We start from the raw sequence: 17,704 nt of genomic DNA, 5'->3' as shown, positions 1-17,704 counted from the left end.
TAATTTGTCATCAATAATAATAACATATATTATTTTTATAGATGTGGATATTATTATTATTATTAGAAGAGAAATATTCTACTTCCTGCAGTATTGCCAAGATAAGAGCATAACTTACACTACATTAACTGTTATTTTATATCATTGTATTATATTATATTAAATTAAAATATATTATATTATGTTATGTTATATTATATTATTTTGTAATCTATTATATCATTTTATGTTATATTAATTTCATTACACTATGTTTCATTGTATTTATCAATATAAAACATTTTGCACGGAGGCGTAAAGGGGAGGGAGCATCAGGGCATCGGACGAATTGATGACTGGACGAGGGATTGTGGATAGCCAGCCCAAGTCACTTGAAGGAAACTTGTTTCCTTCTGAAGGTTTGAAATGAGTCTGACGCGCCCTTCTCAAACAAACCATCAGGCGGGTTCAAGCATGTATAGCGATATGCTTCATCCATGCACTGGATATTATGGTTGGAAGAGCATCTTTTATTCCCGCGGAATACGAGTAAGTGACTCTACTTACGTATCCGCCCAACCCTTTTTGTTCGCTTTTCGGTAACAGCTATAGTAAGAAGGTGAGTGGATGAGTCATATCGGGGCTACTGTAAGTCTACCCGCATCCACTGGCAAGTCCTTGAACTGATGGTGGCTTCACTTCACATCACATCACATCACATTAAGCGGGAGATACCATACCTTACCAGGCTCAACATCATTTAGTTCTTTTCGTGTGGCGATGTGAGCGTATCCCTTCGTCTGGTATTCTTGAATCTGTCTAACTACATTTTGCTGCAACTCCGGAGATTTAGACAATTGTCTTTCCAAGCTCTTCATCCGTTTCAATGCCATCGCGAAGTTATCTGGCAGAAGCGGCGTATCGTTCCTCCACAACAACCCAGTCTCAAAACGTTCACCGACACGAATGGTTGTTTGCTCCAACAACTTTCTGGCTCTGCTGTCATCGGTGGATTCTGGTAGTTCCGTCACTGCTAGACCTGATTCCTCCAACGTGAAATATTTTCGAAGAAGTTCACTCAGATCCCGATTTTCCGGATCGCAATCGGTATGATGTGCAGCAAATCCAACTGGGGTATCGTTACTTCCTTGTGGACCGTATATAGTCCAGCCGAGTTTCGTTCGAACAGCGATTGGTTCTCCAGGTTTCCCGACACGTGATTCAAGCGGAGCGTACACGTGTAAATGTTTAAGACCGATAAGAACCTTAGGTTGTCCTCCTAAGTACTTGGAAACCAGAAGTCCACGAAGATGATTGAATCTCTTGGATACTTCAGCAAACTGAATATTTTGCTCTGGTAGTTGCAAGTGTTGTACAGTATGAACATTTTGTAACACGAATTTCTCGTCAGAATCCATCGCGGAAATTGACACGTTGACGCACCTGGAATCCCTTTCAACTCGACTCATACCTGCCGTCCATTTGACGACAATTGGCTTCCATACTCCGTTCAGCTTTATTTCGTTTGCAACACTACTATCCATCAAGGAATACGACGAGCCTTCGTCCAAAAAGGCAGTAACATTGACAGAATACTTTCCGTTGTAAATCCTAATTGGTACTACGCGAAAAATGACTGGATACTGTTCCGAGTTATGTAAGTTACAGTTTGTTGATAGCGGCAAATATTTGTTTACCGAATGAAGAAGCGGATGATGTCGTTCCTTGCAATTTCCTACATTGCAATGCCCTTTGAACCGACAGCGAGCTTGTCCATGATCATTTAGGCATAATAAACACAGCTTCCATTTTTTCACGATTTTCAGCCTATCTTCCAATGGCAGGCGTTGAAATTCTCCACAATAACGGATCCGATGGTCTGCATTGTTGCATGCAAGACATGGCTTGCGACCCTCGCTATACTGAATGTTGTGATCTACCGTTGCTCTACTTGATGACTGCGCGACATGATGTGTGTTCAGGAAACCTTCATGCTCTTTGTTTTTCGATCTTTTATCCTGCCGTTCCCGCATGGAGCGCTTTTCTAGCTGTGGATCTGAATACATCGTGACTTCCGTTGCCTCCGAAACAATTCCAGAAAGAAAGTCCGAAAGCGTACTTAAGTTTACTGTATCCCGTTGACGTTTGTATCTAACCCATTCGAGTTTCGTACTAGGAGGCAATTTCTCTACGAGCTCCGCAATTAGCATAGGGTTCACGAGATGGTCCACTAGTCCCGAAGCTACCACAACTGTTGAACGACCATACCATAACTGATAAACGTAACCAAACGATCGATACGTGGTGCTTCGGCCCTTCTCGCCTTTTGCATCAAAGAATGAAGCAGCTGTTCCGGCCGGCCATATAGTAACCGAAGAGTCTCGATTACCTTCGGAACTGATTCCGGGAGTAAAAGCCTACTCCGAACCGCCTCTAACGCTTGCCCTTTGATGCTTTCCTGAAGCCGTCCCAAATTTTCTAAATTAGTCCAGTTACACGCTCTATTTCCGTTGTTGTAACTACTGATAAATAGAGGCCACTCTTCCGATCGCCCAGTAAAGACTGGCAATTTCGCGAATGAACCTTTTCGTGCAGCGATTTGAGCTCTAGTTAACCTCGGTTCGTCGTATTGTGTAATGAAATCCTCGTCACGATTGACAGACATCGTGAGGCCTTGAGATAGCATTGAACCAAACTGTCGGACTGAATCAGGAATCGAACTCGAAGATGAACATGATGACATAGGAACTGATGGAGGCGGTGAAACCGGCTTGTCCATCGTTGCATCGCGTGGAGTTTGAAGCGAAGTGTCCTCGTCAGAGTCGCTTTGGAGTGGAGGTTGATTATTGACGAAATTTCTTACGTGCACTTGCTTTCTGGGAGTGGAACAATTTAGAAAAGCTCTTCGCGTATCTACTACTGGTTGATTTTGCTCGATAGGAAATTTGAACTTTGTCTTCCACATCTCATTCATGTCAGCATTTTTTTGCACTTGACGTCTCATGGTACCTTCCTTCATGACTCCCAACGAATCTGTAGGTTTGAATTCATCTTGCAATGCACTTCGCATTCTATTGAATTCCGCATCTAAAACCCGTTTCCTTTTCAACATCTCTCTCTCGAGACGAATTTGCATCAACATTTTTTCCTTCTCCATTTCATATTTACGAACGAAGTCTGCTTCCATTTGCAGTAACTCTTGCTTATGCCGCAATTCAGCATCCTCTTGCATAGTAGCAGACGTAGTTGGATTATTGACGGTTTCTGGATCAACTATATTCGATGGTCCTTCGTTACCTGAATCAGGTACTGTCACGATAGCGTTACCACTAATCTTGGTTTGCGTCTTTTCGTTACGATTTTCAGTACCGCGACAATCTGTACATATCCAGGAAACGTTTTCAACATCCTCGTTCACACCTGTGCATTTAAAGTGGAACCATCTGTTGCACTTTTCGCAGAAAATCATATTGCTATCCGCGTGGTTTGGCTCTTCGCATAGTGCACAATCATAGCCCGTGATTTCGGGGTTATGTTCATCCACGCTTTCAGATGACATCACATTAATTTTTGAGAAATTGTTCAAATCAAATGTTGGAAGAAAAACCACTTTTTTGAAGCAGACCGTAGCGTACAGCTTAAAACTAAAATAGTTCATTTTATTTAGTAAATGAGCGGGGTTTTCAGTTCATAACTACTTACATTAATGATATTCTTCAATATTGTTCACGCGGTTCCTTTGATCAAACAATTCTCACTCGCTTACGAGTTGAACCTAAAGATTTCAAATTATACATTTATATAATAACAAATTCTATTCAACTTACGAATTTAGAACGATAATTAGCGATTAAACTTAGATTTAGATTTAATTATAATAAACGTCGATAAATTCTCGACTGCCTTTACACGCACTTTCAGTCCTTTTTTTGCCTTCTCGTTATGTCAGTTCTCACTATCTGACTGTCATCTGACGTCTCTTTTCTAGCGCTCTTTCCGACAGGCCCGATCGTATGCCCACTGGTGTTGTTAAGCGGCGGTGGTAACATGCGGCAAAACGCGTTGTTTTTTTTCGCTCGATTTCCTCAGAGAAACCGACAAAACGCGTTGTTTTTGTTCATCGTTCAATTTTCTCAGAGGTTGCTCAGTTGATTTCTACAAGTTTTGGTTCCTTCGAATGCTAATATTTAACTTTGGATGAAGTTCGAAAATCAAATGGTTCTCACTTCCGGTTCTAACGATATAATAGTATAAGTTACGTAACCGCCTAATCGCCTATTTTTCTACGATTGAATTTACTCGAAGATGACTCAACGAATTTCGATAAACTTATTTGAAAGCTAACATTGTCAATCAAATTTTGAAGGGTTATGGCGAACATTTCTGGCTCGAGAGATGCAATGTTATACGTTACGTAATCGGCAAATCCCAGTGTTTTTCAATGCAAAAAAATTTCTTGGAAATGAAGGAATCGTTTTTGAAAGACTTAGACTCGTTTGAAAGCTATTTGATAAGCTTACAACACTAATGGCCGAGGATAGAATCTTACAAATGTTTTAATGAGACTTTTTAAATGGTAAGAGAAAAGCAATATCACACCACTAGATGGATTAAGATGGGTTTTGCCTTTCTCCATAGAAAGGTATTAGAATTGCTGGAAAAACCGACTTTCGAATGGAGTCTCGAAGACCCATAGTGTTATATACCATTCGACTCAGTTCGACGAGATCGGAAAATGTCTGTGTGTGTGTATGTATGTATGTATGTGTGTGCATGTGTGTGTATGTGTGTATGTGTGTGCACTTTTCGAAGATATTTGAACGCGCTCAATTTTCTCAGAGATGGCTGAACCGATTTGAACAAACTTGGGCTCGTTAGAAAGCTACTTTCGGACCATTGATCAAGTTCGAAGATCAAATGGCTGTGAGTTTTGGTTCCGGAGATATGATTGTATAAGTGACGTAACCGACAAAAAGCGTTGTATTTGAACGCGTTCAATTTTCTCAGAGTTGACTGAACCGATTTTAACAAACTTGGGCTCGTTTGAAAGCTACTGTCAGGCCATTGATCAAGTTCGAAGATCAAATGGTTGTGACTTTTGGTTCCGGAGATATGATTGTATAAGTGACGTAACCGACAAAAAGCGTTGTATTTGAACGCGCTCAATTTTCTCAGAGACGACTGAACCGATTTTAACAAACTTGAGCTCGTTTGAAAGCTACTGTCGGGCCATTGATCAAGTTCGAAGATCAAATGGCTGTGACTTTTGGTTCCAGATATATAATGGTATATGTGACGTAACCGACAAAACACGTTGATTTTTACCGCTCATATATATAAGGGTGCCAAAATTTTTTGATCACCTCTATTTTTGTTAAGCTCTAGTGCTTAAAAGATTAATCACCTTGAAAAAAGCCTTCATGCTAAATTTGAGCTAAATCGGACATGCGTAAGGGGTGCTGCACGGTGGTAACGGTTTGACAATTTTCGATCTTGAAAAAGCACCATAGAGGGGAGTACATGAAATTTCCAAAATCGAAAATTTTTTTTGATGCCAAAACTCTTAAAACTGCATAAAACATCGAAATTTAGTGTCATCTCAAAAAAAATGTTTTTTGAAAAAAATCAACTTTCTGGGACTTCTATTTTTTCTAAGTCTCAAAAAGTCGATTTTTTCAAAAAAAATTTTTTTCGAGGTGACACTAAATCTCGACGTTTCATGCAATTCTAAGCCTTTTGGCATCAAAAATTTTTTTTCGATTTCGAAAATTTCATGTGCTCCCCCTTATGGTGATTTTTCAAGATATATGAAAATTCCACTAAGTGGACTGAGAAGGCTTTTTTGCCTTTCTCTATAGAAAGGTATTAGAATTGCTGGAAAAACCGACTTTCGAACGGAGCCTCGGAGACCCATAGTGTTATATACCATTCGACTCAGTTCGTCGAGATCGGAAAATGTCTGTGTGTGTGTGTGTGTGTATGTATGTGCACTTTTCGAAGATATTTGAACGCGCTCAATTTTCTCAGAGATGGCTGAACCGATTTGAACAAACTTGGGCTCATTTGAAAGCTACTGTCCGGCCATTGATCAAGTTCGAAGATCAAATGGCTGTGACTTTTGGCTCCGGAGATATGATTGTATAAGTGACGTAACCGACAAAAAGCGTTGTTTTTGAACGCGCTCAATTTTCTCAGAGATGGCTGAACCGATTTTAACAAACTCGGGCTCGTTTGAAAGCTACTGTCGAGCCATTGATCAAGTTCAAAGATCAAATGGCTGTGACTTTTGGTGCCGGAGATATGATTGTATAAGTGACGTAACCGACAAAAAGCGTTGTATTTGAACGCGCTCAAATTTCTCAGAGATGGCTGAACCGATTTTAACAAACTCGGGCTCGTTTGAAAGCTACTGTTGGACCATTGATCAAGTTCGAAGATCAAATGGCTGTGAGTTTTGGTTTCGAAGATATGATTGTATAAGTGACGTAACCGACAAAAAGCGTTGTATTTGAACGCGCTCAATTTTCTCAGAGATGGCTGATCCGTTTTTAACAAACTTGGGCTCGTTTGAAAGCTGCTGTCGGGCCGTTGATCAGGTTCAAAGATCAAATAGTTGTGACTTTTGGTTCCAGATATATGATGGTATAAGTGACGTAACCGACAAAACACGTTGATTTTTACCGCTCTTATATATATAAGGGTGCCAAAATTTTGGGATCAACTCTATTTTCGTAAAGTTCTAGTGCTCAAAAGTTTAAGCACCTCGAAGAAAGCCTTCATGCAAAATTTGACCTAAATCGGACATGCTTAAGGGGTGCTGCCCGGTGGTAAAGGTTTGACAATTTTCGATCTTGAAAAAGCACCATAGAGGGGAGTACATGAAATTTCCAAAATCGAAAATTTTTTTTGATGCCAAAACTCTTAAAACTGCATAAAACATCGAAATTTAGTGTCATCTCAAAAAAAATGTTTTTTGAAAAAAATCAACTTTCTGGGACTTCTATTTTTTCTAAGTCTCAAAAAGTCGATTTTTTCAAAAAAAATTTTTTTCGAGGTGACACTAAATCTCGACGTTTCATGCAATTCTAAGCCTTTTGGCATCAAAAATTTTTTTTCGATTTCGAAAATTTCATGTGCTCCCCCTTATGGTGATTTTTCAAGATATATGAAAATTCCACTAAGTGGACTGAGAAGGCTTTTTTGCCTTTCTCTATAGAAAGGTATTAGAATTGCTGGAAAAACCGACTTTCGAACGGAGCCTCGGAGACCCATAGTGTTATATACCATTCGACTCAGTTCGTCGAGATCGGAAAATGTCTGTGTGTGTGTGTGTGTATGTATGTGCACTTTTCGAAGATATTTGAACGCGCTCAATTTTCTCAGAGATGGCTGAACCGATTTGAACAAACTTGGGCTCGTTTGAAAGCTACTGTCCGGCCATTGATCAAGTTCGAAGATCAAATGGCTGTGACTTTTGGCTCCGGAGATATGATTGTATAAGTGACGTAACCGACAAAAAGCGTTGTTTTTGAACGCGCTCAATTTTCTCAGAGATGGCTGAACCGATTTTAACAAACTCGGGCTCGTTTGAAAGCTACTGTCGAGCCATTGATCAAGTTCAAAGATCAAATGGCTGTGACTTTTGGTGCCGGAGATATGATTGTATAAGTGACGTAACCGACAAAAAGCGTTGTATTTGAACGCGCTCAAATTTCTCAGAGATGGCTGAACCGATTTTAACAAACTCGGGCTCGTTTGAAAGCTACTGTTGGACCATTGATCAAGTTCGAAGATCAAATGGCTGTGAGTTTTGGTTTCGAAGATATGATTGTATAAGTGACGTAACCGACAAAAAGCGTTGTATTTGAACGCGCTCAATTTTCTCAGAGATGGCTGATCCGTTTTTAACAAACTTGGGCTCGTTTGAAAGCTGCTGTCGGGCCGTTGATCAGGTTCAAAGATCAAATAGTTGTGACTTTTGGTTCCAGATATATGATGGTATAAGTGACGTAACCGACAAAACACGTTGATTTTTACCGCTCTTATATATATAATGGTGCCAAAATTTTGGGATCAACTCTATTTTCGTAAAGTTCTAGTGCTCAAAAGTTTAAGCACCTCGAAGAAAGCCTTCATGCAAAATTTGACCTAAATCGGACATGCTTAAGGGGTGCTGCCCGGTGGTAAAGGTTTGACAATTTTCGATCTTGAAAAAGCACCATAGGGGGGAGTACATGAAATTTCCAAAATCGAAAATTTTTTTTGATGCCAAAACTCTTAAAACTGCATAAAACATCGAAATTTAGTGTCATCTCAAAAAAAATTTTTTTGAAAAAATCAACTTTCTGGGACTTAGAAAAATTTTCATATTTTTTCGAAGTCCCAAAAAGTCGATTTTTTCAAAAAAAAATTTTTTTCGAGATGGCACTAAATCTCGACGTTTCATGCAATTCTAAGCCTTTTGGCATCAAAATTTTTTTTTCGATTTCGAAAATTTCATGTACTCCCCCCTATGGTGATTTTTCAAGATATATGAAAATTTCACTAAGTGGACTAAGAAGGCTTTTTTTAGATTAGCATCACTGTTCTCATACAAATAGGCAACGCAAATGTCAAGCACTAATTTGGAAAAATGATGCTGACTGTGTGACATAAACACTGAAGCATGCTTTTGTGAACTACTCGAATCAATCTGAATCAATTGGCGTCTAAAATTATTTAATAAATGTATGAAACATATTTTCATGAGACTGCTATGAAAGAAGAGAAAGGCATTATCACACCACTAGGTGGATGAGGAAGGGTTTTTGCCTTTCTCTATAGAAAGGTATTAGAATTGCTGGAAAAACCGACTTTCGAACGGAGCCTCGGAGACCCATAGTGTTATATACCATTCGACTCAGTTCGTCGAGATCGGAAAATGTCTGTGTGTGTGTGTGTGTGTGTGTGTGTGTGTGTGTATGTATGTGCACTTTTCGAAGATATTTGAACGCGCTCAATTTTCTCAGAGATGGCTGAACCGATTTGAACAAACTTGGGCTCGTTTGAAAGCTACTGTCGGGCCATTGATCAAGTTCGAAGATCAAATGGCTAAGACTTTTGGTTCCGGAGATATGATTGTATAAGTGACGTAACCGACAAAAAGCGTTGTATTTGAACGCGCTCAATTTTCTCAGAGATGGCTGAACCGATTTTAACAAACTCGGGCTCGTTTGAAAGCTACTGTCGGACCATTGATCAAGTTCGAAGATTAAAAATTGAACGCGCTCAATTTTCTCAGAGATGGCTGATCCGATTTTAACAAACTTGGGCTCGTTTGAAAGCTACTGTCGGGCCGTTGATCAAGTTCGAAGATCAAATGGTTGTGACTTTTGGTTCCAGATATATGATGGTATAAGTGACGTAACCGACAAAACACGTTGATTTTTACCGCTCTTATATATATAAGGGTGCCAAAATTTTGGGATCAACTCTATTTTCGTAAAGTTCTAGTGCTCAAAAGTTTAAGCACCTCGAAAAAAGCCTTCATGCAAAATTTGACCTCAATCGGACATGCTTAAGGGGTGCTGCCCGGTGGTAAAGGTTTGACAATTTTCGATCTTGAAAAAGCACCATAGGGGGGAGTACATGAAATTTCCAAAATCGAAAATTTTTTTTGATGCCAAAACTCTTAAAACTGCATAAAACATCGAAATTTAGTGTCATCTCAAAAAAAAATTTTTTTGAAAAAATCAACTTTCTGGGACTTAGAAAAATTTTCATATATTTTCTAAGTCCCAAAAAGTCGATTTTTTCAAAAAAAATTTTTTTACGAGATGACACTAAATCTCGACGTTTCATGCAATTCTAAGCCTTTTGGCATCAAAATTTTTTTTTCGATTTCGAAAATTTCATGTACTCCCCCCTATGGTGATTTTTCAAGATATATGAAAATTTCACTAAGTGGACTAAGAAGGCTTTTTTTAGATTAGCATCACTGTTCTCATACAAATAGGCAACGCAAATGTCAAGCACTAATTTGGAAAAATGATGCTGACTGTGTGACATAAACACTGAAGCATGCTTTTGTGAACTACTCGAATCAATCTGAATCAATTGGCGTCTAAAATTATTTAATAAATGTATGAAACATATTTTCATGAGACTGCTATGAAAGAAGAGAAAGGCATTATCACACCACTAGGTGGATTAAGAAGGGTTTTTTTAGATTAGCATCACTGTTCTCATACAAATAGGCAACGCAAATGTCAAGCACTAGTTTCGAAAAATTTGGAATCTGAATCAATTGGTGTCAAAATTGGTATCCGAAATTATTTAATAAAAGTATGAAATATATTTTCCTGAGACTTTTATGAAAAAATAGAAAGGCATTATCACACCACTTCATGCATTTTTTCAAAAAAAATTTTTTTCGAGGTGACACTAAATCTCGACGTTTCATGCAATTCTAAGCCTTTTGGCATCAAAAATTTTTTTTCGATTTCGAAAATTTTATGTGCTCCCCCTTATGGTGATTTTTCAAGATATATGAAAATTCCACTAAGTGGACTGAGAAGGCTTTTTTGCCTTTCTCTATAGAAAGGTATTAGAATTGCTGGAAAAACCGACTTTCGAACGGAGCCTCGGAGACCCATAGTGTTATATACCATTCGACTCAGTTCGTCGAGATCGGAAAATGTCTGTGTGTGTGTGTGTGTATGTATGTGCACTTTTCGAAGATATTTGAACGCGCTCAATTTTCTCAGAGATGGCTGAACCGATTTGAACAAACTTGGGCTCGTTTGAAAGCTACTGTCCGGCCATTGATCAAGTTCGAAGATCAAATGGCTGTGACTTTTGGCTCCGGAGATATGATTGTATAAGTGACGTAACCGACAAAAAGCGTTGTTTTTGAACGCGCTCAATTTTCTCAGAGATGGCTGAACCGATTTTAACAAACTCGGGCTCGTTTGAAAGCTACTGTCGAGCCATTGATCAAGTTCAAAGATCAAATGGCTGTGACTTTTGGTGCCGGAGATATGATTGTATAAGTGACGTAACCGACAAAAAGCGTTGTATTTGAACGCGCTCAAATTTCTCAGAGATGGCTGAACCGATTTTAACAAACTCGGGCTCGTTTGAAAGCTACTGTTGGACCATTGATCAAGTTCGAAGATCAAATGGCTGTGAGTTTTGGTTTCGAAGATATGATTGTATAAGTGACGTAACCGACAAAAAGCGTTGTATTTGAACGCGCTCAATTTTCTCAGAGATGGCTGATCCGTTTTTAACAAACTTGGGCTCGTTTGAAAGCTGCTGTCGGGCCGTTGATCAGGTTCAAAGATCAAATAGTTGTGACTTTTGGTTCCAGATATATGATGGTATAAGTGACGTAACCGACAAAACACGTTGATTTTTACCGCTCTTATATATATAATGGTGCCAAAATTTTGGGATCAACTCTATTTTCGTAAAGTTCTAGTGCTCAAAAGTTTAAGCACCTCGAAGAAAGCCTTCATGCAAAATTTGACCTAAATCGGACATGCTTAAGGGGTGCTGCCCGGTGGTAAAGGTTTGACAATTTTCGATCTTGAAAAAGCACCATAGGGGGGAGTACATGAAATTTCCAAAATCGAAAATTTTTTTTGATGCCAAAACTCTTAAAACTGCATAAAACATCGAAATTTAGTGTCATCTCAAAAAAAATTTTTTTGAAAAAATCAACTTTCTGGGACTTAGAAAAATTTTCATATATTTTCGAAGTCCCAAAAAGTCGATTTTTTCAAAAAAAAGTACGGGTGTGTAATGTCAAAGATATAACTGGATGTCGTGAATACGAATAAAACTGACACGGTTTCTTTACACTTTCGAATTCGAATTGATAGTTGATCGATTGTGTGAATTGCGAAACTTTCCCTCTTTTTACTACTAAAATTTTCAACGAGTTTTGACGTCGATTATCTCATTTCGGATTTGCATATTTCTTTGAAAGAAACTATCAAGATGCTGTACAGGATTCATTTCTGACTTTTAGAAGGACCAAATTGTGGAGTTCTCTACGATATTTAGCACAGTTCGGAACATTTATCTCGAACGATTTTCGCACAACGAAAAGTGCACGAACCAAATCAAATTATTTTGGATTTTCACTAAATTTCTACACTGATGATTTCTACCTTCGAATTTCAAAGAAGTAATCTTAATAGTTCTTTAGATAACATTTGTTGTCCACTTTTCGTTTCTTGTTTTCTTTCTCTCCAATGCAAAGCACCAGCAGCTGATGCAATCGTTCTTGCTTGAATTGAAACTAGTTTTGCGTACAAACTGACACATCTGCACGCAGTGCCAAATGATGCGAAACTGGTTTAATGCGTCTTCTAGCCTTGACGACCGGAAGGCAAATGAGAACTACGACCTGAGCGTTTGAGGTTTTTAACCACACAGAAGGTGCACTCTTCGTCACTGCTGGTTGATTAAATCATTCCCACGACGTCTGCTTCCATCCAACGCACAAGAAGAAATGATTGATTTTCGATCACAATTCCGCTTTTATACGCATTCAGATGTAGATATGTGCCTGACTACCTCGAAATCGTCGTCATTGTGCGAAAAGCCCAAGCAAAAGTAGAGTTTTCCGCGTTGGTTTTGAAATTTTCAGAAAATTTAATTTGTTTGTGGTTATCTCACACTGTTCAAAATATTATCCCAAATTCCTGATCATATTTTTGATGAAATAGAGAAAGAATTATGTTGCTGCCATTAAAACAAGTCGAGATATTCACGATTAAGTTCTGTCCATTCTTCCATATGGCTAATTTTGAAAAGGCGCCCCATAGTAAAGTAAGTCGTATTCACGACAAACATAACCTATTTGAAGAATTCTGGAATTAGGAACTGGACCTGAGTTCAAGAACAAAATTCAGAACTTAGAACAGACTCAGAATTCAGTTGGATTTTAGATCTAGAACTACAATTTCGAAAATGAAATCAATTCCGGAATCTTTTTCCAGAATCCAGTTCAGCACACAGGCTCTGAATTCTAAACCCATATTCCGGAACTAAGCTCTGAAACTTGAAGACGATTTTTCGTCACGACCATCAAATGGGTTGTATAGAGTAAAGCAAAGTTTCGCATAATTCTTTGAGAGTATTATAATGGTTCTAAAAAGAACCGAATAGAAGAATTCTAGAATAAGGAACCGGACCTGAGTTCAAGAACTAAATTTAGAACCCAGAACAGACTCAGAGAAAGTTGCAATTCTAAAACTAAAACTCTTATTATTGACTACCGCTGCTCCCGACGATTGAAGTCCAAATGAAAGCACAACCTAAGCGTTTGAGGTTTGGCACCACGCAAAAGGTCTGCTTTCATCGACGACTGCTCCACCTGACGATTGAAGTCCAAATGAGAGCACGACCTAAGCGTTGGAGGTTTTATACCACGCAAAAGGTCTACTTTCAACGACGACTGCTCCACCTGACGATTGAAGTTCAAATGAAAGCACGACCTAAGCGTTGGATGTTTTATACCACGCAAAAGGTCTACTTTCAACGAAGACTGCTCCACCTGACGATTGAAGTCCAAATGAGAGCACGACCTAAGCGTTTGAAGTTTGGCACCACGCAAAAGGTCTACTTTCAACGACGACTGCTCCACCTGAAATTGAAGTCCAAATGAGAGCACGACCTGAGCGTTTGAGGCTTTATACCACGCAAAAGGTTTGCTTTCATCGACGACTGCTCCACCTGACGACTGAAATCTAAATGAGAGTTGCGACCTGAGCATTTGAGGTTTTTAACCACGCAGAAGGTGCACTCTCCGAAGCTGCTGGTCCCACGACGTCTGCTTGCATCCAACGCACAAGAAGAAATGATCGAATTTCGACGGTTCCCCTTTTATACGCAGTCAGTTGAAGATATGTGCCTGACTACCTCAAAATCGTCGTCCTTGCGCGAAAAAGCCAAGCAAAAGTAAAGAGTTTTCCGCGCTGTTTTCAAAGTTTGAGAAAACCTAATATTTGAGTTGTATGTGGTTATCTCACACTGTTAAAAATATTATCCTAAATTCCTGATCATATTTTTGATGAAATGGTGAAAGAATTATGTTGCTGCCTTTAATACAAGTCGAGATATTCACGATTAAGTTCTGCCCATTCTTCCATATGGCTAATTTTGAAAAGGCACCCCATAGTAAAGTAAGTCGTATTCACGACAAAAATTTTTTTCGAGATGGCACTAAATCTCGACGTTTCATGCAATTCTAAGCCTTTTGGCATCAAAATTTTTTTTTCGATTTCGAAAATTTCATGTACTCCCCCCTATGGTGATTTTTCAAGATATATGAAAATTTCACTAAGTGGACTAAGAAGGCTTTTTTTAGATTAGCATCACTGTTCTCATACAAATAGGCAACGCAAATGTCAAGCACTAATTTGGAAAAATGATGCTGACTGTGTGACATAAACACTGAAGCATGCTTTTGTGAACTACTCGAATCAATCTGAATCAATTGGCGTCTAAAATTATTTAATAAATGTATGAAACATATTTTCATGAGACTGCTATGAAAGAAGAGAAAGGCATTATCACACCACTAGGTGGATGAGGAAGGGTTTTTGCCTTTCTCTATAGAAAGGTATTAGAATTGCTGGAAAAACCGACTTTCGAACGGAGCCTCGGAGACCCATAGTGTTATATACCATTCGACTCAGTTCGTCGAGATCGGAAAATGTCTGTGTGTGTGTGTGTGTGTGTGTGTGTGTGTGTGTGTGTGTGTGTGTGTATGTATGTGCACTTTTCGAAGATATTTGAACGCGCTCAATTTTCTCAGAGATGGCTGAACCGATTTGAACAAACTTGGGCTCGTTTGAAAGCTACTGTCGGGCCATTGATCAAGTTCGAAGATCAAATGGCTAAGACTTTTGGTTCCGGAGATATGATTGTATAAGTGACGTAACCGACAAAAAGCGTTGTATTTGAACGCGCTCAATTTTCTCAGAGATGGCTGAACCGATTTTAACAAACTCGGGCTCGTTTGAAAGCTACTGTCGGACCATTGATCAAGTTCGAAGATTAAAAATTGAACGCGCTCAATTTTCTCAGAGATGGCTGATCCGATTTTAACAAACTTGGGCTCGTTTGAAAGCTACTGTCGGGCCGTTGATCAAGTTCGAAGATCAAATGGTTGTGACTTTTGGTTCCAGATATATGATGGTATAAGTGACGTAACCGACAAAACACGTTGATTTTTACCGCTCTTATATATATAAGGGTGCCAAAATTTTGGGATCAACTCTATTTTCGTAAAGTTCTAGTGCTCAAAAGTTTAAGCACCTCGAAAAAAGCCTTCATGCAAAATTTGACCTAAATCGGACATGCTTAAGGGGTGCTGCCCGGTGGTAAAGGTTTGACAATTTTCGATCTTGAAAAAGCACCATAGGGGGGAGTACATGAAATTTCCAAAATCGAAAATTTTTTTTGATGCCAAAACTCTTAAAACTGCATAAAACATCGAAATTTAGTGTCATCTCAAAAAAAAATTTTTTTGAAAAAATCAACTTTCTGGGACTTAGAAAAATTTTCATATATTTTCTAAGTCCCAAAAAGTCGATTTTTTCAAAAAAATTTTTTTTACGAGATGACACTAAATCTCGACGTTTCATGCAATTCTAAGCCTTTTGGCATCAAAATTTTTTTTTCGATTTCGAAAATTTCATGTACTCCCCCCTATGGTGATTTTTCAAGATATATGAAAATTTCACTAAGTGGACTAAGAAGGCTTTTTTTAGATTAGCATCACTGTTCTCATACAAATAGGCAACGCAAATGTCAAGCACTAATTTGGAAAAATGATGCTGACTGTGTGACATAAACACTGAAGCATGCTTTTGTGAACTACTCGAATCAATCTGAATCAATTGGCGTCTAAAATTATTTAATAAATGTATGAAACATATTTTCATGAGACTGCTATGAAAGAAGAGAAAGGCATTATCACACCACTAGGTGGATTAAGAAGGGTTTTTTTAGATTAGCATCACTGTTCTCATACAAATAGGCAACGCAAATGTCAAGCACTAGTTTCGAAAAATTTGGAATCTGAATCAATTGGTGTCAAAATTGGTATCCGAAATTATTTAATAAAAGTATGAAATATATTTTCCTGAGACTTTTATGAAAAAATAGAAAGGCATTATCACACCACTAGGTGGATTGAGAAGGGTTTTTTAGATTAGCATCACTGTTCTCATACAAATAGGCAACGCAAATGTCAAGCACTAGTTTGGAAAAATGATGCTGACTGTGTGACATAAACACTGAAGCATGCTTTTGTGAACTACTCGAATCAATCTGAATCAATTGGCGTCTAAAATTATTTAATAAATGTATGAAACATATTTTCATGAGACTGTTATGAAAGAAGAGAAAGGCATTATCACACCACTAGGTGGATGAGGAAGGGTTTTTGCCTTTCTCTATAGAAAGGTATTAGAATTGCTGGAAAAATCGACTTTCGAACGGAGCCTCGGAGACCCATAGTGTTATATACCATTCGACTCAGTTCGTCGAGATCGGAAAATGTCTGTGTGTGTGTGTGTTTTTTTGTTTGTTTTTTTTTTTTTTTTTTTTTTTGTAATAGGAGGTGAAATCGCCGGATCATCAAGCTATCTCCACATAGCTCTGTATGTAGACAGGATAGCTCGGTATGTGGGAGTCGAACCCACTAAAACACCCCTTTTTCTCCATGCCCTTATCCTCCCGGGACCACCATATAGTATTACTTCGGGAGGGGGCTGCGATCTTGCGCATCTACTCTAGCTCACATTTTTGCTCAGTGATATTCACTGTTTATCCTTATTCGGGCTCTCGTTCCTCACTCTTGACCGTTTCGTTGCTCTTCTCGCCATTTCCGTTGAAGCCATGACATTATATGCATCACCCCTCTGTTGACCGCCTTCCACATCTCTTCGTTGCCGCACATTCTTTCCACTATGTTGTCGACGCAAATGTCCTCTCCGACTACTAGACGCATTTCATTTTGCTCTTCCATAAATCGGGGACAATCAAAGATCACATGTTCCGGTGTCTCTTCGACGTTTACACAGCTCGGGCAAAGCGGTGACTCTGCGTGCCCAAATCTATGCAGGTACTTCCTGAAACATCCGTGACCAGATAGGAACTGTGTCAGGTGGAAGTTGATCTCTCCATGTTTTCTCTCTAGCCACGTGGACACGTTGGGGATGAGCCGATATGTCCATCTTCCGTTCACTCCATTGTCCCACTCTTGTTGCCACTTTCTCAGCGATTCTGCTCTAGCAGTTTTACGGATGCCCCGCAGGCCTCTTTGCCGGTAGCACTCGCAATCCTCTTCCACCACTATTCCAATTGGGATCATGCCGGCGATTACGTTTACCGCTTCTAGCGATATGGTTCTGTAAGCGCTTGCCACTCTCATGCTTATTACTCGATACGTGCCGTTAAGCCGCTTCTGGTTTCTTTTTGTCTTGAGCGCCGACGCCCAGACTGGTCCGCCATACCTCATTATTGACGTAGTCACACTGGCCAGGAGCCTCTTCTTACTGCTGTTTATCACCGAGTTGTTCGGCATGATTCTAAGCAAAGCTTTGAACGATCTCGCCGCCTTCTCGCACACATAATCTACGTGGCCGTTAAAGCTCAGCCGGTCATCAATCATCACCCCTAGATGCTTTACCTCACGCTTTGAGTTGACAATATGTTCCCCGAC

General features: G+C 39.2%; 2 protein-coding genes across 2 annotated transcripts in view; one reads left to right on the top strand and one right to left on the bottom strand.

Moving 5' to 3' along the window:
* Positions 1 to 2,045, bottom strand: part of LOC131433962 (uncharacterized) — a 30,759-nt gene extending 28,714 nt beyond the window's left edge. The window contains exons 1-2 of the mRNA XM_058600581.1: positions 1,677 to 2,045; positions 720 to 1,622 (exon numbers count right to left, since the gene is read on the bottom strand). Of these exons, the coding sequence (XP_058456564.1) occupies positions 720 to 1,622; positions 1,677 to 2,045 (1,272 nt within the window). The remainder of the gene's footprint in view (positions 1 to 719; positions 1,623 to 1,676) is intronic.
* LOC131438257 (potassium channel subfamily K member 6-like) overlaps positions 1 to 17,704 on the top strand; it is a 249,166-nt gene that overhangs the window by 23,293 nt on the left and 208,169 nt on the right. The gene's annotated exons all lie outside the window — the stretch shown is intronic.

Source organism: Malaya genurostris, chromosome 3, assembly GCF_030247185.1.
Source record: "Malaya genurostris strain Urasoe2022 chromosome 3, Malgen_1.1, whole genome shotgun sequence".
Classification (NCBI taxonomy): Eukaryota; Metazoa; Arthropoda; class Insecta; order Diptera; family Culicidae; genus Malaya; species Malaya genurostris.
Note: the sequence above shows the minus strand (reverse complement) of the source record. Positions and strands in the feature narration are given on the sequence as shown.